Consider the following 25,184-nt stretch of genomic DNA (forward strand, 5'->3'; position numbering starts at 1 on the left):
TCTAGGGGCAGCTCCTCCCTGTGTTTGTGAAATGCTTTTCAGAGCTGCCAGGGAGCTCGGGCTGCCATGTGCCATGTCATAGTGAGGTGTCCTGGGCTGCAGACCTGGAATCCTTCCATGCCAGTATAGTTTCTGGGGGTCCCTAAACCCCACACTGAGTGAGCAGCCTTGTCTGGAAGAGATGTGTTGGTGACGTGGGTGCATGGCTGCACGGTTGGATCTTCCTCTTGCTCTGAAGTCCAGTGAGGTGTTGGTGAAGCCCCTTGTGTTCCCAGACACAGGCCACTGCAGCCATGCCTGTGGTGGTCTGCAGGCACGGGAGGCGTGTGCCAGCCTCGGGCTGTGCTCGGAGAGATCTCCAAACCAGCAGCAGAGATGGGTTTCACACAGAGGTTGTGCTCAGGGCGTGGCACTCTGTGCTTCATGACACAGGAGAGGTGAAGGCTGGAGTCCTGAGGACACACATCCCCACTGGCATCACGGCTGTCCCCATGAGACAGGGAATGGATGAGTGGGACTTGGAGCTTGGCAGGCTTTGGGCTGCCTCACAGCCTCATGCCTCAGGGGCTCAGTGGAGAGGAAGGGAGTGACTGCCCAAGGAGAGTGACCCTGATCCTGTGTTCTGGGAGTAGGTGGAGGTGCCCTAGCTGTGCCCCTCTGCTGGGCACAGCTACGTGGGACTCTGCTGCCTCAGGTCTTGTTCCACACCTGTGTTTGGAAGGGATTAAGCTGTGTTTCTCTGGCTATTTGCTGCCCTTCTCTTTGATTTCAGAACTTGAACATTTTACTGGTGAAAACACTAGAGCAGTAAGAAGTGAAAGGCTTCCCAAGCCCCCCTGTTGATCAGGGGCAGTGCCTGGCAATAGACTGTGAGCTCCCCATCCCTGGAAGTGTTCAAGGCCAGGTTGAATGGGGCTTGGAGCAATCTGGTCTAGTGGAAGTTGTCCCTGCCCATGGCAGGGGGTTGGAATTAAATGGTCTTTAAGGTCCCTTCCAACTGAAACGATTCCATGGTTTTTAGGATGTCAGTCAGCCCCAGTCCTGCGCAGCACGCCGTGCCCTGGCATGAGGCCACGTGGGGCAGGTGGTGTTCCTGCGGTCGTGCCTCCAGGTGGCCTGTCTCCGACCTCTCTGACCATCGCTCTCCTCCTCCAGGCCACCAACGGTGGAGGAGCCTTCAGTGACTACTCCTCCTCTGTGCCCTCCACCCCGAGCATCAGCCAGCGGGAGCTGCGGATCGAGACCATCGCTGCCTCCAACACCCCCACCCCCATCCGCAAGCAGTCCAAGCGGCGCTCCAACATCTTCACGGTAAGAGGCACAGGGAGCCCAGGAGCTCTGGGGTGGGTTTTCAGCAGGGGAGAGGGCAGGGGAGTGGGTCAGGGCAGCCTGAGCCCTTGGGCTCTCCTGCACAGTAACCCTGCTGTGCTGGCAGCAGTGCGTGTGCGGGAGGGACCTGCGTGTGCAGGGACCGCGGTGCTGCAGGCAGAGCGGGCGTGCATGGGGAGCATCTGGGAGCAGGAGATTCCTCACACACATGGGAGTGTGCAGGGTGCACTCGTGTGGGTGTGTGGTGTGTGTGAGCTCCTGCTCATTACAGGGAGTGCAGCTGTGCGTGCACAGCACCAGTGACGCTGCTCATCCTCTCTTGGGGCCGCTGGCCTCCTTGGTGGCACGGAGCCCCTGCTCGGCGGGCCTCCTGTTTGGTGCTAGTGATGCTGTGCCAGTGGTGCTGTGCAGAGCTCAGTACCTGGCATGGGGCTCCACTCACTCCCGTTCCTGAACCCTGTGTGACTTGAGCAGCACACGTGGGAGCTGCTGTGGGTGTGGAGGGAGGGAAGACAGAGGGGAGGCAGCGAAGCTGTGGGCCCCAGGTAGAGCAGGGTACATTTGCAGCCCTCAGCTGTGCTGGTTGCCTTGCAGCCTGCCTCTCTGCACGCTCTCGCACCACACACATGCCGTCCATGCAGCGTGCACAGTTCTGCCCTCACACTCACCCTTGCTCTGAGCACAGCCATGAGTGTCCCCTCGCTGTGAGCACACGTGTCCCAGTCCCATGTCTAGTGCAGGTGTAGCCTCTGTTCCCTGTGTACATGTGCAGGCTCCGGCCTTGATCCTCTCCCCATCTCAATGTGCTTTCCAGCCACCATTGCTCAGCACACTGTGTCTGCTGTTTGTGGAACCAGCCACAACAAAGCCCTTGTACCTGTTGCCCCTTGTGACCAGCCGCTGTTGGTCTGAGCCCAGACCACACAAATTCAGTGTCCTGTGCCCCATTCCTCTCACTGCACCATTGGCATCCCAGATTCCCCACTCCTCGTGCTGGAGTGTGCCCACCTCCCTTGGCTTCTGACATCCTGGCAGCTTCTGCGCTGACCTCCCAAATGCTCTGTGCATTCCCCCGGCTGCAGCTCGTGCCCCCCAGCTCTCTGTGCCTGCCCAGGCCCACGCTCACGCTGTCTGCGTGCTGTTGGAGGGTGGGCTGTGCTCCCCATCCCTCTGCCAGCACACGGCCGCCCGCAGCAGTCCCCGCTCCCAGCGCATGGTTGTTCCCTCGCTGCCTTCCCCGCGCTGTGCTCACGCCTGCTGGAATGCCCGGTAGCTGTCTGTGCCCGAGCCCGCGCTCCCCGTGCACGCAGCGCTGGCGGGTGCCTGCCCGGCCCCGCCGTTCTCTCGCTGTGCTTGCCGCCGTGCCGTGTCGTGCCCATGCCGTGCCGTGCCAGCCCCGTGCTGCTCGCTGCGCGCCGATGCCTCTGGACTCGCCGCCGGCTCGCGTTCACGCTCTCCGGAGCCCCGTGCTCGCTCGCTGGGGCGGGCACACGCTTGGGGAGGAGGAGGGCGGCTTGCTGCGGGGCTTGCGCTTGTTCGCTGTGGACGCCATCATGCGTGTGGGGCTCTCAGGCGCTGCTCATCCTGGGCTCACGCTTGCTCTCCGCCACGGGCTCACCTGTGCTCGCTCGCCACGGGGCTGGGGCTGGGGCTCACCTCACCTGCTTGCTCGTGTGCTGGTGCACATCCATGGCTCACGTTGACGTCTTCACCCATCTGGTCGTGGCAGCAGCAGCAGCTCCCGACACCTCCCACAGTGGGACAGGACCAGGAAGGGCGGGAAGGGAAGGAGAGGGCAGGCTGTTTTCTGCCACTAGCTTTTCCCAGGCAGGCAGCGCAGGTGTAGCCAGCAGCCTCTGACCTTATGGGGTCCCCAGGTGGTCACAGGCCTTCCCGAGGTGCAGTGCCCGGCCCAGCTCTGGGAGCTGCTGCAGCCCCAGTCCTGAGCTGTGCCTGACTCCTTTGCTCCTTTTCTCCTCTCCTCTCCTCTCCTCTCCTCCTCCTCCTCCTCCTCCTCCTCCTCCTCCTCTCCTCTCCTCCTCCTCTCCTCTCCTCCTTCTCCTTCCCCCCCACTCCTCCCCGTTCTCCTCCTTCTCTTCTTCCTCCTCCTCCTCCTCCTCCTCCTCCTGCTCCTCCTCCTCCTCCTCCTCCTCCTCCTCCTCCTCCTCCTCCTCCTCCTCCTCTCCTCTTCTACTCTTCGTCTCCTCCTCACTTCTACTCTCCTTCTCCTCTCTCCTGCTCTGGCTCCTCTCCTGCTCCCCTCCCACTCCCCATTGGATCGCATTCCCCTTTGTGGGGTCTGCGTGCCCCAGAGCTCCAGGTGGAGACAAACTGCGCCCACCAGCACCTCGAGGTGCCCACCCACTCCTGCCCCCAGCCCCAGCCCCGACTGCTGCTGCCGCCGGCGCCCACTCCGTGGCCTGTCCGTGCTGTCTGCTGGCACCCATCACTGACAGACTCGTGTCCGTGTTCTGAGTATAACTTGCCAAACTCTTTATTCTTTCGATATTTGCAGATATGTGCCACTGTTTCCAACTTTTCATCAACAAAAAGGCCTTTCCAACTCCTTCCAAATTAGAAGATCCAGGTGGTTACACACGGCACCTCTGTACAAATTCTCTCACTTTTCATTGCCTCTCCAGGGCCGGATAAGGGATGGGCACTGGGATTGATCTAAGATTAGAGGCTCGCCCGCCCTCCAGCCAGCATGGGTCCCCCCCTCGGAGACACGCAGGAGCCTTTTAAATCCCCCCAATGTAAAGTCTAGGAAGCGCTGAGACGGCCTGCGCCTGCACTTTAAGCTGGGACATTTCTGGGCCTGCTGGATGCTGTCTAGGCACTGCCCTTTCTCGGGGATGCCAGGCGGACGACCCTCCTGGGATGGGAAGACCTGCAGACGCACCGGGACCGGGCGACAGCCGCGCATGGAGCTGGATGGGCCAAAAGACGCTTTGCTGCTGCCTGCGGGAGCCGCTGCAGCGCCTGCCGCTAGCGCTCCGCTCCTTCTTCCCTCCTGCACCTCTGCAGCCTGCATGGACTCCTGCTCCTTCTCCTCTTCTCCTCGCAGCCGAGCAGCCATCTGTGTCTCTTTAGTTTTCTTCTCTTTCGATCTCTTTGTTTGGTTCTGGGCCCAAAATCTGGTGAATCGGTGTCCCAGGCGCGCGGGGCTCGTATCCCTTTCTGATCCAAAGCACACGGGGCCCTCCCGGACTGAGGGGGTGTGTAGGACGCTCCAGAGAGACGCTGCCGCTGCCTCCTGCCATTGTTGTGATTCTGAATGTATTGGTTGTGCTCCATGCCATGTATGACTTGATATTTCCCTCTGTCCTAAGCACTTTGAATGAGTTCTGCTCAACAGACTGTAAATTTCATATTGTATTTATCAGAGTTTGCTCTCCCCGCGGCCCTCGGGCGCTGGTGGGTCCCGCTCTCGCCGCTCTAGACGTGTGGTAGATATTTATTGTCCATGCTCTTTTGTAAGGGGCTGGTATCTGCCCGGTGACCTGTGCTACTTTGTATGGTGCAAGTGTGTTACCAGAATAAATCTGTTGGATTAGTAGAGGTGTGAGTTCCTTCACTGCCTGACCCTCTCCTGCTTCCATCCATGCTCCACCTGCATCCCATGCCATTTCTGTCTGTCGCCATGTCCTGTGTGCCCCACGGGAGGGGGGGCCCATGCAGCCCCGCTCTGCCAGGAGGAGGACAGCTCTGCTTGCAGTGGGGGGAGAGGAGAGCTTGCTGGGGGCTGGGCTGGAGTGTCCCGAGTGTCCCTAGAGGGGCCGGGTGCTGGGAGAGCTGGCCCGGGGGAGAGCAGCGTGGTCTGGCCTGGAGTGTGCCGGGACGGGGCCGTGCGTTTCGCTCTCTGCGCCCAGCTCTAACGCGCCGCTGTCTCTTCTCTTCCAGTCTCGGAAGGGCGCGGACCCGGAGCGCGACAAGAAGGTGCCGGAGTGTAAAGCGGACAGTATTGGCAGCGGGCGGGCCATTCCCATGAAGCAGGTTCGATGCTCCCCCTTCGCCCCGCTGCGAGAGCAGGGTCCAGGGCGTGGGGGCTGCTGGGTGCCCCTCTGCCCCGGGGGCTGCACACCCGCCGGGCCATGCAGCGAGCGTGGTCTGGGGTGCTGCAGGGCGCCCGTGCCCTGGGTGGTGGGGGGCTGCTGGGGGCTGTGGCAGGCGCTGCTGGGGTTGCGGTGGCGGCTGCAGAGCGGTTCCAGCAGATGGCATCCATGCCCCACGCCCGCTGCAACCTCTGCCGCAGCCTCTCTCTGCTCCTTTCTGCTCCTTTTCTCTCCTGTTCCTTTCCACTCCTACTCCTACTCCTGGCAGGGTAGGAAGGGGATTCCCCTCTTCATGGGCTACTGCAAAGGGCTGTGAGTACCGTGCCCACACTGTGAGCCGCTGGGAGTCTAAGGGAGGCACTGCTTCCTCCAGCAGCAGGGCATTCTGCTCCTGCCTCTTGGCTTCCAGGGAAGCTTGAACTGCCAGGATCCAACCCGGAGTGTTGTCTGCCCCTGCGTCCATCACTGGCAAGCAGTGATGGGTGACGTCCAAGTGAGCCAAGTGATGTGGATTGGCTGGATGGTGTTTCCATCAGGACTTCCTTGCATTACAGGAAAGACTGATGTGGGAGTTTGTGCTCCTGCCTTGCGTGTTGTGCCCCCGTTGTAGATTCATTTACCCCCTGCTGGCCCCTCTGTGCCCCATGGGCCCCCCAGCGCTGCCAGGGCTGAGTTGCACAGGGACACAAGTTGCACTTGTGTCCCTGCATTGCAGGAGTGCTGGGACATGAGGCAGGAGAGTAGATCTACATCCCCACCAGGTTCTGGGTGCCTGGTACGATTCCATGCTGAGATTCCATGGGGAAGGACTCAGGAAGCCAGACTAGCTGAGGAGTGGAGTGGTGGGTCAGGAGAGAGAGACCCTGCTCACTGCTGGAGCTGCCAAAGCCTCCTGCCCTTCCCTGCCCATGGAGTAGTGCTGGGGCAGGTTTGTGCAGGGCTGTTGGTGCCCCGGGCGAGGAGCTGTGCTGAAAGGAGGGTGGTGTTGGGAAGGCAGCCTTGGGAGGGTTGGCTCTGGAGCCAGAGGGAGCAATGACAGGAGAAACAATGCCAGGGTGGAAGCTGTGGGATCTCACACAGCGGGGCTCTGCTCCTGAGGTGCCCAAGTTTGACACAGCCCCAGCAGGAAGAGGCAGCCCAGCTGCGTGCTGGGCCATGCCCTGCTCTCTGCAGCACAGGACTGTTGGTGTGCAGTGGGTCACTGTTTGGGTGGGTCATTGTTGGGTTGTTGTGCGCAGTGGGTCGTTGTTTTTGGTGGGTTGTTGTTTTTGGTGGGTCATTGTTGGGTTGTTGTTTGTGGTGGGTCCTTGTTGGTGTGCAGTGGGCTATTGTTTTTGGTGGGTTGTTCGTTTTGGTGGATCATTGTTTTTGGTGGGTCGTTGTTGGTTTGCTTTTTTTGGTAGGTTGTTGTTGGTGTGGGGGTCGTTGGTGTGAGTTGGGTTGTTGTTAGTGGTGGGTTGTTGTGTGCAGTGGATTGGTTTTTTTGGTTGGTTGTTGTTAGTGGTGGGTTGTTGTTGGGTCGTTGTCTTTGGTGGGTCGTTGTTGGTGTGCAGTGGATTGTTGTTCCTGGTGGGTCATTGTTGGTGTGGGGGTCACTGGTGTGAGGTGGGTTGTTGATTGTGGTGGGTCGCTGGTTTGCAGTGGCAGTGCTCATATGCTCTGGTTTGGGGTCAGCCCAGCCTGGGCAGCAGGGGAAGCGGTGGGTGGCTGTTCTGTGGTGAGCTAGGGGAGGCTGAGAGTAGAGCAGCTGGAGCCCTCAGTGAGACCTGACTTGGTTCCCCAGATCTGCTGCTGCCTGCCAAGGGCTGGTCCTGAGAGGGACCTGACAGCCTGTTGTGCCTGGACCTTTGGGCTCCTTTTTCCAGGATCTCCCTCCACTAGGCAGGGCAGGATGATTCTTTACCTGCTCCTGTGTCTGTGCTTCTGACAGGGCCTGGCCTTGCCTGGTCTGCCAAAGGCTGTGTTGGTTTAGTGGGATTAAGTAATTCCATGGTGTTCCTGTGTGAAATGGGGAGAACTGGGACCAACAAAGGCCCAGCTCTGCAAACACAACCTCTGCACATCCTCTCTGGGCTTTGCAAGGAGGAGGAGATGCCAAACTGCTGCCTGGTTCAGGACTAAGCACAGGAACCAGTTCATGGCAGCAGCAGCTCACAAGGAGAGCCTGGAGCAAAGAGTTCCCACAGGAGATCCAGGTCCATGCTGGGTTCAGGACTGGCACCTTTTCTGGCCAGAGTTGCGAGAGGTGGTTTCACAGAGATCCTGGCAGTGTTTTTACAGGAATATACGTGGGGGAAATGGTGTTTGACAGATGGACACTAACTTGTTCCAGCAGATACCAACATGTGGCTTGTGCAGAAAGGCTTGTCAGGGGGTCCATGGTGAGGTTAGCCCTACAGTTTGGCCCATTATTGCTGTGGCCCTACACCACAAGGAGTGACGGCTCAGTACCACCAACAGGGAGAGGAGCAAAGACTCTCAGGAGGTGTAGCTCTGTATCACAAGGATTCGGGACAGGGCTGGCTGCTCTGGTCTCAGGTATGGGTCTGCCCCTTTTGAGAGATGGTGGAGGTCTCATTGCTCACTGTCTCTGAGAGGCAGTGGGAGAGGGGGGCCTTTAGTTATTTTCCTCTTAGACCACTCGTTGGTCCTGCCCAGCTGTAAGAGCAGAGAAGCTGGCAGGTTTGGGGCTGTGAGTGGCAAATGAGCAGAATCTCCTGCCTGGGTTTGTGGCCAGCATTGGGCTGTTGGGCTTCCCTTGGCATGGGCACTGCTGGGCTGGCACGTTCAGCGCTGGGCTGCTGGCAGGTCACCTTGGGAGCAGTTGGGTTCCTCTGTGTGGGAGAAGGAGGCTGGTCTGTACTTACATTGCCAGCATGGCTGAAGGCAGCAAGGGCTGTGGGGCAGCAGGCTCACCCATGGCACCCGTGGCTGCAATCACTGTGGTCCGTGCCCTTCCTGGTCTCTCTGAGGACAGAACAAGCCTTGGGAAGCACTGACAGCCTTCCTCAGCATGTGGAGTCTGGGTTTGCATGGAGCCAGGGAGCAGGAGGCTGGGCTGGGTGCTGCAGAAAGAGAAACACTGGGGAGCCTTGGCTGGGAGGGATGTGTGTTGCTACTACAGAGTGCTTGGTTGTCACTTGTCACAGCCTTCTCCAGCCCAGCACCTCTGGGTGACCTGACGTATCTCCCTTGTGCACATCTGGAAAAGATGGAGTTCCCCAAGAGGACAGGTGAGACTGTGGGTGTTGGGGCCCCCCTACAGCTGGAGCAGCACCTACGCACCCTCCAGGCAGCTGGTGCCTCTGCCAGGGCTGCTCTGTGCCAGGGACTCAGGGTCCGTGTGCTGCAGCGTCCTTTTGGTGATGGTCCTGCAAGGCTGGAAGAGTTCCCTCATAGCTGGACACTTGTCTCCGAGAAGTGGGTTAATTAGGCTGGGAGACGAAGCTTCCTCAGCTGTTTGTTACCAGGAATGAGATCCTAATTGCACACCTACCAGATCTTTCTGGGAAGGCTGCATGGGGCGTGCTGGCAGCCCGAGGGTGCCCTGGCCCCTGTCCTGGCTCTGCTCGGGCCGTGCACTCCAGCAGGGCCCAGGGCGGGTGACTCTTCCTCCTTGGGAGCTGGGATCATGCTGGGAGCTTAGATTACATTTAAATTGCCATTTGCATTTTCCAATCAATACGCGACTTCACAATTAAGTTTGGTGTTAAAATTCTTAGCAAAAAGTGAGTGGAAGGGAGATTTGTGGAGTAAACGAGTCCTCTGGGGGCCATCTCCGCTCCCTGCTCCATTAGGCCGCATATTGCTGCTGCTGCTTTTACCGTGCGCCGGCACAGCCGGGCACGGCCGGGGATGCCGGGAGAGCCGAGAGAGCGGAGAGGAAGAGGCTCGGGCTCTCCTCCCCTTGCGTGTGAACGGGGAGAAACTTGGGTGAGAGCTGCTGCCTGCACGCCCTCCCGCGAGGTGCGCAGGGAGGCTGAGGAGCACCCGCGTGTGCGCGCAGGGCTGCGGGAGCCCGGCTGGAGGCTCGTGGGCTGTGCACAGCAGCAGGGCACACAGCCTGGGTTGTTCCCCCTTTTGGAGTTCTGTTCCTTCTGGCTTGCAAAAAGGGGCTGTAGTGTCGGGTCGTCCTTTCCAGCTCTGAGTTTGGTTGTGCTTCAGTTTGCCAAGTTGCAGGTTTGAGGCTGACCTAAGTGCAGCCGAACTGTTGTCTGCAGGCAGCGTGTGTTTGGGGCAGGCTGGAAGTGCTGAAGTGGGTGCATCAGGTTGAAGTCACATCGAGGAGAGGAGAGGGGAGGGGAGGTGGGGGGGAGGGCAATAGCTTTGAGTTAGATCTGTAACTTCAGCCTGGTCTGGAGCAGATTTGTTTGAAAGGCACCAAACAAATGTTCTGAATTACAGAGAATTCACCCTTTACCTGGGTGATCTGGTGGATGTTAAACTGGCTTTGCGTGGGAGGAGGAACAATCGTTTTCATACACTGTGGGAAATGTGTGGCCCAGCTGTGGTGTTAGAGAGGACAATTTTGGTTGGGTCCAGAACCAGTGCTGAGGGAACGTGGGTGCTGCTGGCTGTGTGTGGCACAGGACCCAGGCAGCTGTCCTGCCCATGGTATGGCATGGCATGGCACAGCATGGCTGCCACCTCATCTGGGAGGTGCAGGGACATCAGGATCCCATCTCTGCTGGGGAGGAGCCGTGTCCATCACTGCAGGTTTTGTGAAGAGCTTAGAGTGACGCAGCGTCCAGGGAGGGAGGGGCGAGGTGACCTCCCAGCACTCCTCCAGCTCTGCTTTGCTGTGACAGTATCACAGATGGGAGTTAACATCTCTGCCCTGCCTGACCCAACAGGCACTGCCAGACCTTTCCCACGGAGCCCTGGGAGCTTGGGAGCTGCTCGGTGATGGCACATCCAGCCCAAGAGCTCACTAGAGGGCAGCTCCCAGCCGGTCCCTGTGCAGGACCAGCCCTGACAGACCACTGCAGAGTCCTGCCACCTGGCCCCTGAGCAGGATTGTGCCTGCTGTGCTCAGCAGCTCAGTTTGCCCAGTGATAGGAGGCAGCTGGCGTTGAGGACCAGTCACTGCACTGATTTACACCATGCAGTTGCGACCGTACCTTTAGGTTTTCTGGTTTTCATTTGAGCAAGACGTTGAAGAATTACTCTGAATCAGATGAAGTTTGGCTGGACCTTTGTAAGTCCTGTTGGACACAGGTTTGCCATTTATAACCACGCTTGTTCTTAGATATGGATATGTTTTGGAACCTTGTACTTGACTAATTCTCATTGCATTCAATACTAGCTCTGTGGGTTTTGTACAACCGGTGTTGAAGAGGGTTGTTGCTCAGTTAAAGACCTAACAGAAAGCTAAAAACACTTGTCAGCACAGTCACTCCTGCCATCAGATAGCGTGTTTTACCCAAGGGAGAACCAAGCTTCTCTAATGTCCTGTTTGCACCAGCTGGCATTGTCTCCTCTCCTCTCCTCTCTCTCCTCTCCTCTCCTCTCCTCTCCTCTCCTCTCCTCTCCTCTCCTCTCCTCTCCTCTCCTCTCCTCTCCTCTCCTCTCCTCTCCTCTCCTCTCCTCTCCTCTCCTCTCCTCTCCTCTCCTCTCCTCTCCTCTCCTCTCCTCTCCTCTCCTCTCCTCTCCTCTCCTCTCCTCTCCTCTCCTCTCCTCTCCTCTCCTCTCCTCTCCTCTCCTCTCCTCTCCTCTCCTCTCCTCTCCTCTCCTCTCCTCTCCTCTCCTCTCCTCTCCTCTCCTCTCCTCTCCTCTCCTCTCCTCTCCTCTCCTCTCCTCTCCTCTCCTCTCCTCTCCTCTCCTCTCCTCTCCTCTCCTCTCCTCTCCTCTCCTCCCCTCCCCTCCCCTCCCCTCCCCTCCCCTCCCCTCCCCTCCCCTCCCCTCCCCTCCCCTCCCCTCCCCTCCCCTCCCCTCCCCTCCCCTCCCCTCCCCTCCCCTCCCCTCCCCTCCCCTCCCTTCCCCTTCCTCACCCTTTCCCCTTCACTCTTTGCCATAGCGTTTCCATAGATTTGCTTGGTGTGAGCCTCCAGCTGTGATTCCAGGGGCTGTTGCCCCCTGGCAGACCTTGGCAGAGCAGGAGCTGCCACATTCCATGCCACATTCTCATCAGCACCTTCTGACTCTACTGAGTTCTTCAGCTCACATCCTTTGAGCTCTGGAGGGCAGGGTATCAGATCCTGACAAGGGGTCTGATCCTGCTCACGCACAGCTTTGCCCTGGCCACTCTCTTTTGCTGTCCCATCGCTGCATTTGAGGAGGGCAGTTCCTTTTCCCACTGTTTGCTGCCCGAGCACCAAGCTGGAGTGTTCACGGGGACTCCTGCCTGTTGTGCAGCATTTATTGCTGATTTCGCGGTCACGTCTGGCACTGCTGTCCCCCAGCACTTTGTGCTGGGCCTTTGCACCGTGCAGGCTCAGCAGCTCAGTCTCCAGGCGCTGGGACGGGGCCCCCAAATATGCCAAGGCTGGCGGGGCTGAGACTTTCTGCCCAGGTTTCTGAGGAGAGGCTGGCCCAGGGCCCAGATTTTTGCCAAGTTAGGAACAGGCAGTCTGGGTGTCCAGACAGCACTTTCAGATGGGCCAGACCTGACAGTTGGTAGAGCCAGCTTTTTCCCAGACTTTGTTACTCATTCCTACGTTTGTCCCTCAGTGCTGTGCTTCCTTTCCTGCCGACACAGTTTGATGTGCTCTCCCTGCTCCAGAGCCCTTGCACCTGCTGTCTTCATCCAGCTTCCTTCTCCCTCTCCACCACTGTCCACACCTGGTACATGATAAATTGCTGCTGGAGGTAGATTTCTTGGGGAGGCAAAAAGGAATGGGGAGAGGATGAGGATGGTGCTCTGAGTTAGGTCTGGATTATCTGAGTGCAATCTTTTCCTGGCCCGGGGAGTGTGTTGTGCCAGCAGGGTAGGTCTCAGGTTAAATCCTGATGAGAAAAGGGGATGACCCTAACTCTCAACTGCCCAGGACCTGCACTCTCTCCTGGGATGTGTCCCTCTCTACTCTGTTTGACAGCTCTCAGAATCACAAGCAGGCAATGTGCAGAAAATATGCATCCCTTGGGAGACCTGTATTTGGAGTGTTGTTTCTCAGTTGGCCCCTGCCTGGCCCCAGTTTTCCCTGCCTTGGCTGTCCCTCTGTACTTTGGGTCCTGGGAGAAGCTCTGGGAGCAATCTGTGTCTATGATAGTGAGGCTGGCTCCTGCCCTGTGTGGGCAGTGCCCTTCAGCATGGGAAGAGTTTATCTGAGGGAGTGGTTTGGGACACCAGAGGATGTGATGGGTCCCTCAGAGGACCTGAACATTGGCATTGACATGTGGAGACCCTTATCCCTGAAAGGGAGGAGGCTGTCTGTGGGGACTGAGGGGTTGGTAAGGAAAGAGTGCAGCCCAGGGAAATGTGGGAAGGTCGACCTGGAAGATGTTTTCTTGAGTCTGCTTGTCATTTCTTCTCAAAGACCAGTCTCCAAGGGGCAGTGCTGGAGTGGAGCATGAGTTGCCTGGATCAAACACCATCTGAGACTTGTGACTCTTCTCTTTTAGGGCATTCTCCTCAAACGCAGTGGCAAGTCCCTCAATAAGGAGTGGAAGAAGAAGTATGTGACACTGTGTGACAATGGGGTCCTCACCTACCACCCCAGCCTGCACGTGAGTACTGGGCCGAGCAGGGGAGCAGGGTGGGACAGAGCAGTGTCCTTCCTGCTGTGGCTGCTGCTGCAGGTGCTCTTGCAGCAGCCATCATGGCACAGAGGGGCTGGGGAAGAGTTTGCTAGCAGATGGAAGTTCGGGGCTCTGCCCTGTGCAGGAGTTCGGTGTTGGCCACCTCCCAGGCAGCATTTTCAGCAGACCTGGCTTTTACCAGGTCTGGAGGAGACTCTCCTGCAGGCCATTTGTTCAGTGCTAGGCTGGTGGGAACATGCTCTGTGCAGGATTACACTGGGAAGCTGCACTTCTCTCCTGTTTGCCTGCTCAGTCCATTAAAGCAGGGCCTACCCTGCAGCTGGATGAGGAGCAGGCAGAGAACTCCTTGCAGCTACATAGCTGATGGTGCCATTTGGGTGTGGAATAATTTTCCTGGCTGCTAGGTATTGGGTAATGGAGACGAGGTGCCTGTGCAGCGCCTGCCGAGCTGCGCTGCCGTCGGTGCAGGCTGATCCTGCTCGGCTCGGGCACGCAGCTGCCGCCCCATCCATCTCTGTCGCCTCCCCACTGTGGGGCTAATGGCTTCTTCCCCGTTCCCTCTTGAGCACAGTTTGCTGCTGCGGCAGCAGCCACGGGCAGACACACCTGTGACACAGGCCCAGCACCTCTGCCCAGGACCTGCTGCCACAGGACAGACAGATGGGCGGTGGCTGGGGGCACACGGCGGTTTAGGGGGCTGCAAGGAGAAGAACAAGGTGCTGCAGCTCTTGTGAATGCTTCCAGGCCCTCAGACTTTCCCTCATCTCCTCAGATGTGTGGTACTGGAGCGTCCCGAGCCTCAGAGTCTTTCTCCTCATTGCTAACCCTGCACCAGGGTTTGCCATGCTCAGTGACCCAGCTCCAGAGCCCCTGGAGCCTCCTGTCGCTGAACTGGAGACCCAACTGTTGCATTTCCTTTCTCTAATTTGTTAGAGCTTTTCCTTAGAGTCCCTAGTGCCCTTACTGGGCTGCGGTCTGCAGTTCCCTAACTTTGTAACCCCAGATCACTAACTTCAGATCACCCAACCAAGAGGGAGCGAATACTGCTGCTATCTCTGCGTGTGTGCTCACCTGTGCACCTGTGTGTATGGGCTTATCACATTTCCACCATGGAAATTACCATGCTATTACCATCAGCTGTGGAGGGAGAGCAATTTCTGGGCTGTTGTTTAGCTACTCTCAGATGCTGCTGCTGCCACACACCAGGTTTCTCTCCTTTTTTCACCATTCCTTCCTCAGGGGGTGATCGAGATTGATGCCACTTACTTTCCTTCCTGCACTTCAGTGTTTTGTTTCATTACTGCGTTGCCCTGGGAGAAAATCTGTTTTGCTTCCAGCTGGTGCCACTGGTGATCCACAGGCCGTTGCTGAGGGTGATGCCAGCTGGGCCTCTCCTGCCCAGCTTCCATGAGGAACTCTGGACCTTGCACCTGAGATAGGAGTTGTATTGCTGGGTGTGTTTACCTACAGCGAGGGTGGATTACACATGGGCACAGAGCATGGAGCTGCCCAAGGCTGCCACAAGGCTGGTTCTGCGTGCTGCCCTGTGGCATGGCCTGCCCAGGAGCTGGGGAAAGGACTCTGGCACCCACCATCGTGTCCCACTCCAGTTTTGTGTTCCACTGCAGTTTTGGCAGTGTGGTGGTGGGTTCTGAAAGCCTCTCTGCCTCCCTTTCCCTCTGGTACCTGCTGTACAACCTGCTTGGAAGGGGTAGATGGAGGGACAAGCAGGAGGAAGAGGTAGTCCAGAGAAGGATGTCCCATTGTATCTGCTCCTCCCCATCTTCCAGAGTGAATCAGGAGGTGCTGTGATGGATTTATTCCCTGTGGCCTGAGGCAAAGCTCCCATGTCCTTTCACAGGATGTTACAAGCAGAGCACATTGGGGATGGAGCAAACCTGTGCTCCTGAGGATGGGCACATGCTCTTCAATCACTTCAGTGTGGCAGCAGATCCCAGCCTGGCTGGCACGGGCTGGGGGAAGATAGGGGCTAGAACAAACCACAGAGTGTCAGCCAAGGGGATGTGCAGCATCCAGTTCTTACCATGGCATGGGAAGTCTCAACTTCTTCCCTGCCTGTGCTGCCATGGGTCTGGGGGATGGCGGCATTCTGGATGCAGCAAAGGGGTCCCTGAGAGCAGACTAAGCCTTGCAGGAATAGAGTCTTCCCTGTCCATCAGAATGTTCAATGCCCCAGAGCATTTTTGTGCCCTTTTTTGTGTTCTCAGTGGCTGTTCCTTGGCATGAGTCAGGGCAGTTCCTGGCTTGTCTTCTTTTCCATCTCTGTTACATTCTCTCCCTGTCCCTATTGGGGTGGGTGTCAGGACCTCATTCAGGATCAGCAGCCCTAATTAATTTCTCTGCCAGTGCCCATCTGGCCAGGTGTGTCTATGCCCCATTGGATGGAGGTCAGGACCTGGCTCTGGCAGTGCTGATTTTACCAACCAAAGCTTCCTGGTGGAGCTCTTCATCTGGTTTTAGGAGTTCATCACTCAGCCTATTTCTGGATCTGGATTGTGGTACCTCCAGCCCAACTTGAAAGTTTCCTCAACAGTAGTCAGGTGTAAACTCCAGGTTTTCAGTCACAGGTTGGCAAAACACGTGCTGGTGAGCTGCCTCTGGTCCTGGAATTGTTTTCCTGATGGAAGCAAATCTGCCTTGACCAGCAGCCTGGACTCATCCTTGGGAACTGTGGGGCAGTGTTGGGTTCCTGCCCTGAGATGCCACCCCTGCCCCTGCACCAGAGCAGTCGGTGGCTTCAGGACAAGCAGGATGCCTGGAAATGGAGGCAGGAGTGCTGGGGCCTGATCCCTGGGTTCAGCAGGGCTTTCCTTTAGCACCTCTATTTCTACCTTTCTGTAAATGTGTTCAGTGAAAGGAGAAGAACAAGTTGTCTGAAGAGCCTGGTGCAGTTTCCCATCACTTCCCCAAAGCCTTGGAGAGAATTCTGCTGCTGGGAAGGTGCGTGGCTGAGCCCAGGCTCGCCGGCCGCGCTGCACAGAGCCAGGGAAGCAGCTCCCATTTTGCAGCCAGTGGAGCCATTCACACAATCACCTTCTGTTAATTCTATCTGCAACATCAATTAAATTGTTTGTAGAAACTAATTGAATGTGGCTTAATCACACATCTTAATAGCTTTCCACGCTTTGAACTCGTTGTTAATTCCAGTAATAAAATGAAATGAGAGAACTGGCTGGGTAATTAGCGAGGAGGCTTGGGAAGAAATTGCTGTTTTATGGTAGGTAATAAAAGCCGAGCGGCAGTGACCGCTCGCTCCGGCAGGCAGCCGGCGACCGCGGCAGTTGTGCTGAGTGAGGGAAAATCCTCCAGCCCCTCTGAGGGTCCTGCCCAGGGCTGTCACCAGGTCTGCACCCAGCTGGGAGCAGCTCGCTGTGCTGTTTGCTTGGGCTGGCGGTGCCAGAGCCACCCAGGGTGCTGGATGGGGAGTGCCAAGGTTTGAGGCCAGGCTGCCTGGCCCTGGGAGCATGGGGGCTATGCTGCCCCGTACCCGGGGTGTGCTGTGGGGGCTGCATGCCTGCATGGGGTCAGTGGGAACAGAGGAGTTCACACCAAGCTGTGAAGGTGCTGTGGGGAGACTGTGACCCTTGCACATAGCTACCTGAGAGCACAGGTAGCTGCTTGTGCAGCCCCTGTCACCTGCTTTTGGGTCCAGGACGGGAGGACTGTTGCTCTTAAACGGAGCTTGTTCATGTCTTTATCTTCTTGGATGTGGAAGCAGATGGGCACCGTCTCTGAGTTAATCTTTTTGGTGACCTCATTGTGAACTGGAGTAAACCCAAGCACACTGCAGCAGCCACAAGCTCTCCCTGGACAGTTGTGGCTCCTCTCCTGATGGCATCAGAGGAATGCAGGAATGGTGTCCCCAAGCTCCCTGTTCCTCCCAGAGCCTTGAGCTGCAGTGCTGGTCCCTGCTCCCTCAGGATCTGACCAACAGTTCCCCCCTGTAACATTGGTTGAGTCTTCCCCTTCTGAGGGCACAAGCCCAAGGAGGAGCTGGCTGCCTCAGAGAGGGCTGGGGCAGAACCACAGTGCCCACAGGGCAGGGAGGGGTGGGAGGCACAGGAAGGGACACAATGCTCAGGAGAGACTGGGAATCTGCACCCTCATTCTGACTGAAAGCTGAAAGATCTTGGAAGACAGGGCAGAGTGATAGTTACAGTCTGCACATGGGCTTTTGGTTTATAATGAATTGTCTACCAGAAGAAATGGTGGAAGCACCAAGTTTTGAATAACCGGAAGCTCTGCAGGTGAATGAGCAAGGGAGTTACCTGAGTTCTGCTGTTTTGAGTTTCTCTTATCTCGCTTGTGACCTGAGGGGGAATTTTTAGGTATCCCATTGCTTATGCTATATTCTATTCTATTCTATTCTATTCTAACATTTATTATAATCATATCACATTATATGCTGTTGCAGTTGAATGCTGAGATTAAACAAGGGATGACAGGGAGGAGGAAGTGCTGGCCACCTGTGTGCCTTTGGCTCCATCTGGTCTCTGATCTCCAGCCGTGCTTTCCCAAATGGGCTTGTCCTGGCATCCAACAGGGCTTGCTGCTGATGCTGAGGATGGGGGAGCTGAGCGTGTTTGGCTGGGGCAGGGCTGATCCTCCACCCTTCTGCCTCTGCTCCAGGACTACATGCAGAACGTCCACGGGAAGGAGATCGATCTGCTGAGAACCACGGTGAAGGTCCCGGGCAAGCGGCTCCCCAGGGCCACGGCGGCGGCAGCGCCCGGCGCCAGCCCCAAGGCCAACGGGCTGGCCAAGGAGCGGAGCAGCTCGCAGCTGGCAGGAGGCACAGGTAGGAGCTGCTGTGGGTGGTGCAGAGCCAGCAGCCGTCCCTCCACGATGCCTCAGCAGCCCTTGGCTTTGCTGAGCTGGTAACAGAACCCCTTCTGAAGGGAGTCCCTTTTGTGGGCGTTAGCATTTCTGTGCAGGTCTCAGGTAAGCTCCCTGGGTAATCCTTTTAGGATTTTATAGGTAAGAGGTAATCTCTTAGGATTTTGTGCTGGTTGGTGTCCAGGACAGAAGAACATCAAAGGGTTTAACTGGCAGTGTGAACCCCTGAGGAATTTCCTCACCCTGAGGAGAGTGTTGAGACTGGTGAGCTGCTACACATGATGGAAGCTGCTGCTCCCTAAACCAAAGGAAATCCCAAGGCTTTTGTTTGCTTACGAGTTGTGTTCTGTTTCTTTCTGGTTTTGTGACCCTCTTTCCTCCTTACCTTTCCCTGGAGAAATGGTGAAGATCTGGTTTGGGATCATCACTCTGTGTGCACACTGAAGAGCTGCCCCAGAGTGTGGTGAGGTGAGACTGGGAGGCTGGCTACCCCTCTGGCCTCTCACAGAGTTCCTGTCACACTCCTCTTCTCACGGAGTTCCTGCCATGCTCCTCCTTGCTGCTGCTGCCATGGGAGGTTCTCACCCTGCCAGGGGGAACTGTTGAACCTGGGGCCATCCTGCTCACATTTCCCAGAGCCTTTACTGCGTCCTTGGGGCTGGTGTCCTTGGGCAGGGTGGGCAGTTCCCACCTGCCTTCTTCCCAGCTAGCTGTTGGCGCAGTCTGGTGTACAGGTTATGGAAAGGGCTCTGTTTGGGATGCTGAGGGAGTGCTGATGGTGCTGCTGATCACAGAAATCCTTCCAAATCCAGTACTGGCACTGATGATGAGCTAGGGCAACACACCCTCATCTTGTTCATTCCTGCTGTGTGCCCCAGCTCTGCTCCTTGGTCGGATGCTATCAGCACAGTGGTTCAGAGTGTCCTGGGGCTGAGGGGAGGTGGGATGCAGCTGGGGTGAGTGTCAGGAGCTGATGGAGTCCTTGGCATCACACACACACAAACAGACAGGGAATGGAGCACAGTAACATCACTGCTCACATGGTGCCAAAGAGGACATCATGAGCCCTCCCAAACCCAAACTTCTTGGCAAGTGAGAAGTGGATAAACTCAGTTCTGACCAGGGCTGTGCAGCTCTGCCTGTTCCTTGCTTGGCTCTCCCCTGTACACGGATGCTCTTTCAGCACCAGCACCAGCCACACTCAGCATTCCCCAGCAGGGAGACAGTTCCTGGTTCTGGACAGGGACACTTCTCTGCCTGCATGTCAGAGGTGCCTTGTGTGAGCTGACTTAGCAGAGGTGTCAGCGCTGGGGGAAGGATTCAAACCACAGAGGAGCTTGTGCTGGTGTCAAGCCAGCTGCTCACCTCGCGCTGTATCCCACCTGCAGCAGTCCCCTGAGGCCTGCTGGGCTCGCAGGAGCGGGTGGGGATGTACCTGGGTTACTGATGGCTGCTGCTGGAAAAGCAGTGCCGAGGAGCGAGCGCGGTGTGAGGGTGCCTGCAGTGCTGCCACGGAGCTGGGGCAGGCACAGTGCCTGGGGGCTGGGGCTGCAGCAGTCTGCGCAGGAGAGGAGATGCAGTTTCCTAGCAGGGGGGAAATGAAGGTTGGAATATTTATCTGGAGAGCGGTTGGACTTAGCACTGCCTGAGCCTTTAGAATGAGACCAGTTTTGTGTTCATGAGATGTGCTCCAGTCCAGCTTGGGGGTGTTGCTGGGTGTGTGTGCAGGGGTGGGACGCTGTGGTACGATGGTCGCTGCCATGTAGGGTCTGTGGCTCTGGGATCCCCTGCTGGCTGTCTGCCCTGGGCCCTCAAGCAGAGCAGTGCTGTGGGCTGCCCAGAGTGGCTCTGCACACAGGGCTCAGCACCAGGACAGCAGATTTGCACACAGGTGTATGTCCTGTCTTGGCTCAGGCTGTGGCCGCAGTGTCAGAAATGCTTTTCTCTGGTACACAATCAGTAAAGGCTTTTCTGAGGAATTTTTAAATCTCTCTCTAATGATTCCAAGCACAATAGCAGTGGATGCAGTCACCAAGTGCACTGGTGGGACACAGACTCTCTGAGGTGATGTGCTCTTATCCCTGTGCAATGCCCAGGGATGGATTTACGGTTGATGGAGAATCTGCCTGGCTTCAAATTAGCAGTGACCTCACAGTTTTGCCACCTTTGAGATTGTGGATGAGACTGTTACTGGATCCACTCAGCATCCCTCATCTGACATATATTTTGGGAACTGGAGAAGAAACACTTCAAAGTTTGCAGTTCTTTGTCAGTCACAAGTTAATCTTCAGAGGACACAAACTTTGGAGACATTAGGGATTTGTGTCTTGCCCCAGGAGTCTCTGGGCAAAACCAGGTGGCCAGTGGTTAGAGTTCAGAGCAAGTGTCTGTGGTTCTCTGTGACCTGAACTCTGCAAAGGTAAGTAGTGTGCTGGCTGATGTCCACTGCACAGTCCTTACCTGGGCTGAGGAAAGACCAAGGACAGAGGGGAGAAGAAGAAAAAATGAAATCTCACCTTGCCCTGTATGTGGATGAAATACATGAGTGCAGTGCTCTGGTGAGGATCGGAATAACTCCAAAGCGGGTATAGACAACTTCAAGCTAAGTACAGTAGGAATGAGGATGGAAATTGTGTTTGTGAGGAAACCAGTGGGGGCTCTGTGCCCCAGTATTTAAACGATTCAAGAAGGCAATTTTACTGTAGTTAAGCTTGGTTTTATTTTGGGTTGGATTAATTCTTGTTGTCCAGAAGGGGCCATGGAGACGTTCCAAGAGCTGGAGCCCACTCCTAGAGCTAGGCTGAGAGAGCTGGAGGTGTTAACCTGGAGAAGAGAAGGCTCCAGGGAAGACCTTAGAGCCTTTCCAGTGCCTGAAGCTGGAGAGGGAGCTTGGACAAGGGCCTGGAGTGACGGGACAAGGGGGGGATGATGTTATACTGAAGGAGGGGAGGTTTAGATTGGATATTAGGAAGTTCTTCCATGTGAGGGTGGTGAGATCCTGGCACTGGTTGGTCAGAAGCTGTGGCTGCCCCATTGCTGGAAGTGTCCAGGGCCAGTTTGGACAGATCTTGGAGAAACCTGGTCCAGTGGAAGGTGTCCTTGCCAATGGCAGGGGGTGGTACTACAGTGGTTGGGCTGGAGAGGGCAGGAAGAGGATGAGCAGATCCCCTGCCAGAGCTCACAGGTGCTGTGGCCTGAAGGCAGGTATTCACTAGAGGTGTGGCACTGCTGGGTCAGGTGTCTCCTTCAAATCCCTGCTGCTCCTCTTCCCGCTGGAATGTGTCTTCTCCTGCCCTCTCCCTCAGGGCCCCCCAGGTGCGTCCTTGCTGTTCCTCAGGTTCACCTGGCCTCGTGCTGTGCTGCATCGCGTGTTTCTGGCTCGAGGAACGAGGGCAGCTCGTATCAACATGCAGGTGGGATGAAAAGGGACTTCAGCGAGGAAGGAAAGACGGTGGCACAGGAGACTGTCAGTCAGCACAAGAGCCTGGCCTCAGCCCAGATGAGCCCTGTGTTCTTGCTTCACAGAGGTTTGTAGGGACCTGCTCCAAGTGCTGGCAAAGGGGAGCCGGCCAGGGAGGTGCTGGAGCTGTGGTCAGTGATACCTGTGGCAGTTTGTACGTGGCACGGAGCACAGCCGTGCAGGGAGCACAGCAGCTGGCTCTGCAGCTCGGTGATGGCAGAGGCTGCCGAGAGCTGAGCACTGGGAAGCCTGCCTTGGAGCGGGAAGTGAAAAGAAGTGCAGGAAGAGGCTGCAGCAGTGCAGAGATGGCTGTGGTTGCAGGCAGTGATTGGAGGTGTTTCCAGCAGCAGACAGAAACGCACTGAAGGAAACAAACGTGGGGGAGCCAGAGCATTAGTGAAGAGAGCAGGCTAAAGGGGAAAGTTGTGCTGCACTCTGGGGAGGTCACAGGGCATTCTCCAGCTTGCTGAGGACAGTGAGTCTCCCATGGGATGTGCTGCTGAGTGGTGCTGGAGAGCTGACGGCAGCCATGTCCTCAGTGCGGGTGAGGCTGAGCAGGATGGGCCGGTTTGACTCAGCACCGAGTTGTGAGCTTGAGCTCTGGAGGGTTTTGGGTGGGGACTGCTGCTGGCCAGTTCCCTTCAGCCCGAGGAACAATCTGCACAGTCTGACACATGTGTTGGGGCCAGTGCCAGTGTGAGTCCTCTTCTTCCTCCTGCTTCTGCAGCATCACTCCTGCATCTCTTCCTGGGAGAGCGTTTTCCAGAGTGTGCGGTGGTGGGAGGCACTGCTTGGGATGCAGGGCTTGGCCGGCGCTCCTGGTTGCTCTGAGGTGACGAGGGTGCAGCTGTCCCTGCTGAGCTCAGCGTGCTGCAGAGCCCAGCCCGGGCGCCGGCGGTGCAGAGTGCGGCAGCGTGCCCGTCCTGGGCCTCCGTGCCGGGCACGGTGCTGGCCGGGAGCCGTGCCACGGCAAACGTCGGGATGGCGGGGATGGTGCTGGGTCTCCAGGCAGCTCGGGATCCTCTCTGGGCTGATGCTGCCGCTGCCAGCTCTGTCGTGGCCGCGGGAGCGGGCGGCCGGGAGCATTTGCACAAGGCAGGCGGCACAGAGCACGGTGCCGGTGCCGGGGAGCGCCGTGCTGGCAGGGCCCCCCGCCAGGCCCGTGCCCCCCGATGCTCTTCCTCTGCAGAGTGAGGGATTGGCTCCCCCAGGCCGGGGTTGCTGAGCCTGCTGTGATCATGTCACGTCGGGCTCCGTCGATGTTAACATCTCATTATCTTTGTTACTGTAATTACATTATCCGCTGCTTTATGCAGAATTATTCTCCGAGGACTAATTGATGGATCCATGTTTAATTCATTAATCATTAGCATCAAATTCGACAATTACAGTGCACACTGATTGTGGAATTTCAAATGTAATGAGGGAAGAATTAACAAAGAAAAGGGAAAACCTGTTTCCCTGGCACACCGCTGCTCGCCGTGGGGGACAATGACATTGAGGGAAGAAGAGCAGTGAGAGCAGGGTGGTGCAGGTCATGGCAGACAGGAGGCTGGTGGATCATCTCTTGCCTTTCTCCTGGTTGTAGCTACACAACAGATCTTCAGGTCAGAGCAGGGTCATTAATCTCCTACAAAAGAATGGAAATGGACACTCGGGAGGGAAAGTTCAGGTCTGACTCCTGAAACAAAGTTGTTTGTGCTTCTCCCCTCACCAGCAGCTCAGGTCCCCCTGCCCTGGCGAGTGTCCAGGAACATCCCACGTTACACCCGTGCTCCACACTTGGAAAGCTGGATGGATTCCGGTGTCCCTGGGCCTGGCCCGTAGTGCCACGGCTGCTGTGTCTGTGCACAGCGAGCGGCTCCCTGTGGGTCGGTGTTCTGCTCGGAGGTGGGATCCTGTCTGCTGTGCTCTTTGGTGTGCTCCCTGGCAGCCGGGCAGCAGTGAAAGCCAGAGCAGGGCCCCCGTGCCTCCCCCTCAGCCTGAGGGACTGCCTGGGCCCGGGCTGGGGGCAGCGCCCATGCACAGCTGGTTCCGTGCCAGCTGTGGGGACCCTCCCTCCCTTCTTCCCTCCCTCCCTTCTTCCCTCCCTCCCTCCTTCCCTCCCTCCCTCCCTCCCTCCCTCCCGCTGTGATTTCGGCTAGCTCCCTTGGCTTTCTGTAGAGTCTGACTGTAAAAGTCCAATGTTAGTCACTGTGTTCAGCCAAGGGCCAGGGCAGGGGCTGGAAGTGGATGATCTTTGAGGTCACTTACGACCCAAACCAGGCTGGGATCCTGTAACCCAGACATGGGGATACTGAGCTGAAAGGAGGAGGGTGAGGGCTTGTCTGTTCCTCTGTGTGGGACTTCTGCCCTTCCCAATAATATGTTAAAGGGTTGTTTGTAGTCTAAAGATGAAGCTGAGATGAGAGATTTACTAAAATTTATCTGTAATTAATATTTTGCATCATGAATCATGTATAAAATACTGCAAATTCATATGTATATTATAAATATTATACATTCACCATTACAGTCATACAGTAACCTCTTACGACTGTTTATCTGCATGTCTGAAGGTGGAGGATGAATCCAAATGTGAGGCTTGAGCTGTTGGTTTAAAGTTTTGCACAAGGAAACTAGTGGAACTTTTGCACAAGGAAACGTTGAGTGGAAGCTAGAAATTGTCAGGACTCCATGGGAAGAGGAGGAGTGTGGCTGCAGCCAGGTGGGATGACACGAGGCAGGACAGGACCAGCGATCCTTGGTGCCTGGTTCTAGTGCTGGACAGAAGGCTGGAGGGCCAGGATTCTGCTGGGTCAAAACGGCTCCTGCTCTTGGAACAGGCAGCTCCAGAGCTGTGCAGGCAGGGAGAGGTTCATGGAGGGGATGGGAGCACTAAGGGAGCTGCTGGTGCTTCCCCCTCCACACCCCAGCTCTACCTGCCCTCCCCAGTGGAAAAGCAGAGACTGATTTTCTCCGACTCAACAGTATAATCACTAACCCTAATTAGAGATAATTACTGGGAGCTGATATTCCTTACCAGATCACTAAGGAGCCGTGCAGTGCAGGGCTGAGCAGGGAAAAGGCCTTGGAGAAGGGAAGGAGGAGAGGAGGAGGAGGGAGAAGCTCAAGGCAGCAGAGTGCCATGGTGATCAGAGTCCTGCCCAGGGATGGCCAAGGTGTCTGGGGCAGCCAGGGGGGCACAGGCACCCAGGTGGGCATGGGCAGGTAGCCAGGCCTGGGGGCTGTGCCTGTAGCTCTCAGCATCCTGAATTCTGGAACATCTGGCTCAGGTTCTTTGCATGGGGCACCTGGAAAAGCTACAAGGGCATAATTGGTGGCCACCTGTGAAAATCTCAGTGTAAATAACTTGCCTGGTGCTGTCAGGGAGGGCTGGCCTGGAGGGGTGGCCGGTGTTCTCCAAGGTGGACTGGGAGCCTTCTCCAGCAAACCAAGCTTTCCCATCCCTACGACCCAAGCTTGGGCTGCAGGAGGGAGAGGGGCCAGGGACTGGCCTGTTACAGAGCACAAAGTCCTGCTCTTTGCTGTCACACAGCCCCAGCTCATTCCTGACCGTGGGCAGGGGCTCCAGTGGTGAGTCTGTCTGGACCTGCCCCTGCCATCAGCACACAGTGCCTGTGCCTGGGGTCTGCACTGTGCTGCTGGACAGGGAGCTGTTCCAGAGGAACAGGGAAAAGCTCATCACTAGCATGCAGGGGGAAAAGCCATCCTGCTCTCCAAGCAGAGCAGGGCTTGCTCCATCCCCTGCAGTTTATGCACCCCAGGAGGTTGTGCTGCTGTGC

The 25,184-nt window shown here is 56.9% G+C and overlaps 1 protein-coding gene across 4 annotated transcripts in view; it reads left to right on the plus strand.

Moving 5' to 3' along the window:
* AGAP3 (ArfGAP with GTPase domain, ankyrin repeat and PH domain 3) overlaps positions 1 to 25,184 on the plus strand; it is a 108,689-nt gene that overhangs the window by 55,633 nt on the left and 27,872 nt on the right. For 3 of the 4 annotated variants that reach the window (XM_021538996.2, XM_031503774.2, XM_077790106.1), the window contains exons 8-11: positions 1,156 to 1,311; positions 5,233 to 5,325; positions 12,945 to 13,049; positions 17,733 to 17,901. In XM_021538996.2, coding sequence (XP_021394671.2) covers positions 1,156 to 1,311; positions 5,233 to 5,325; positions 12,945 to 13,049; positions 17,733 to 17,901 — 523 coding nt within the window. Of the gene's footprint in view, positions 1 to 1,155; positions 1,312 to 3,844; positions 3,966 to 5,232; positions 5,326 to 12,944; positions 13,050 to 17,732; positions 17,902 to 25,184 lie in introns of those variants that run through there. The other variant, XM_021538997.2, reaches the window with a different exon arrangement.

The sequence above is a fragment of the Lonchura striata genome, chromosome 1, assembly GCF_046129695.1.
Source record: "Lonchura striata isolate bLonStr1 chromosome 1, bLonStr1.mat, whole genome shotgun sequence".
NCBI lineage: Eukaryota > Metazoa > Chordata > Aves > Passeriformes > Estrildidae > Lonchura > Lonchura striata.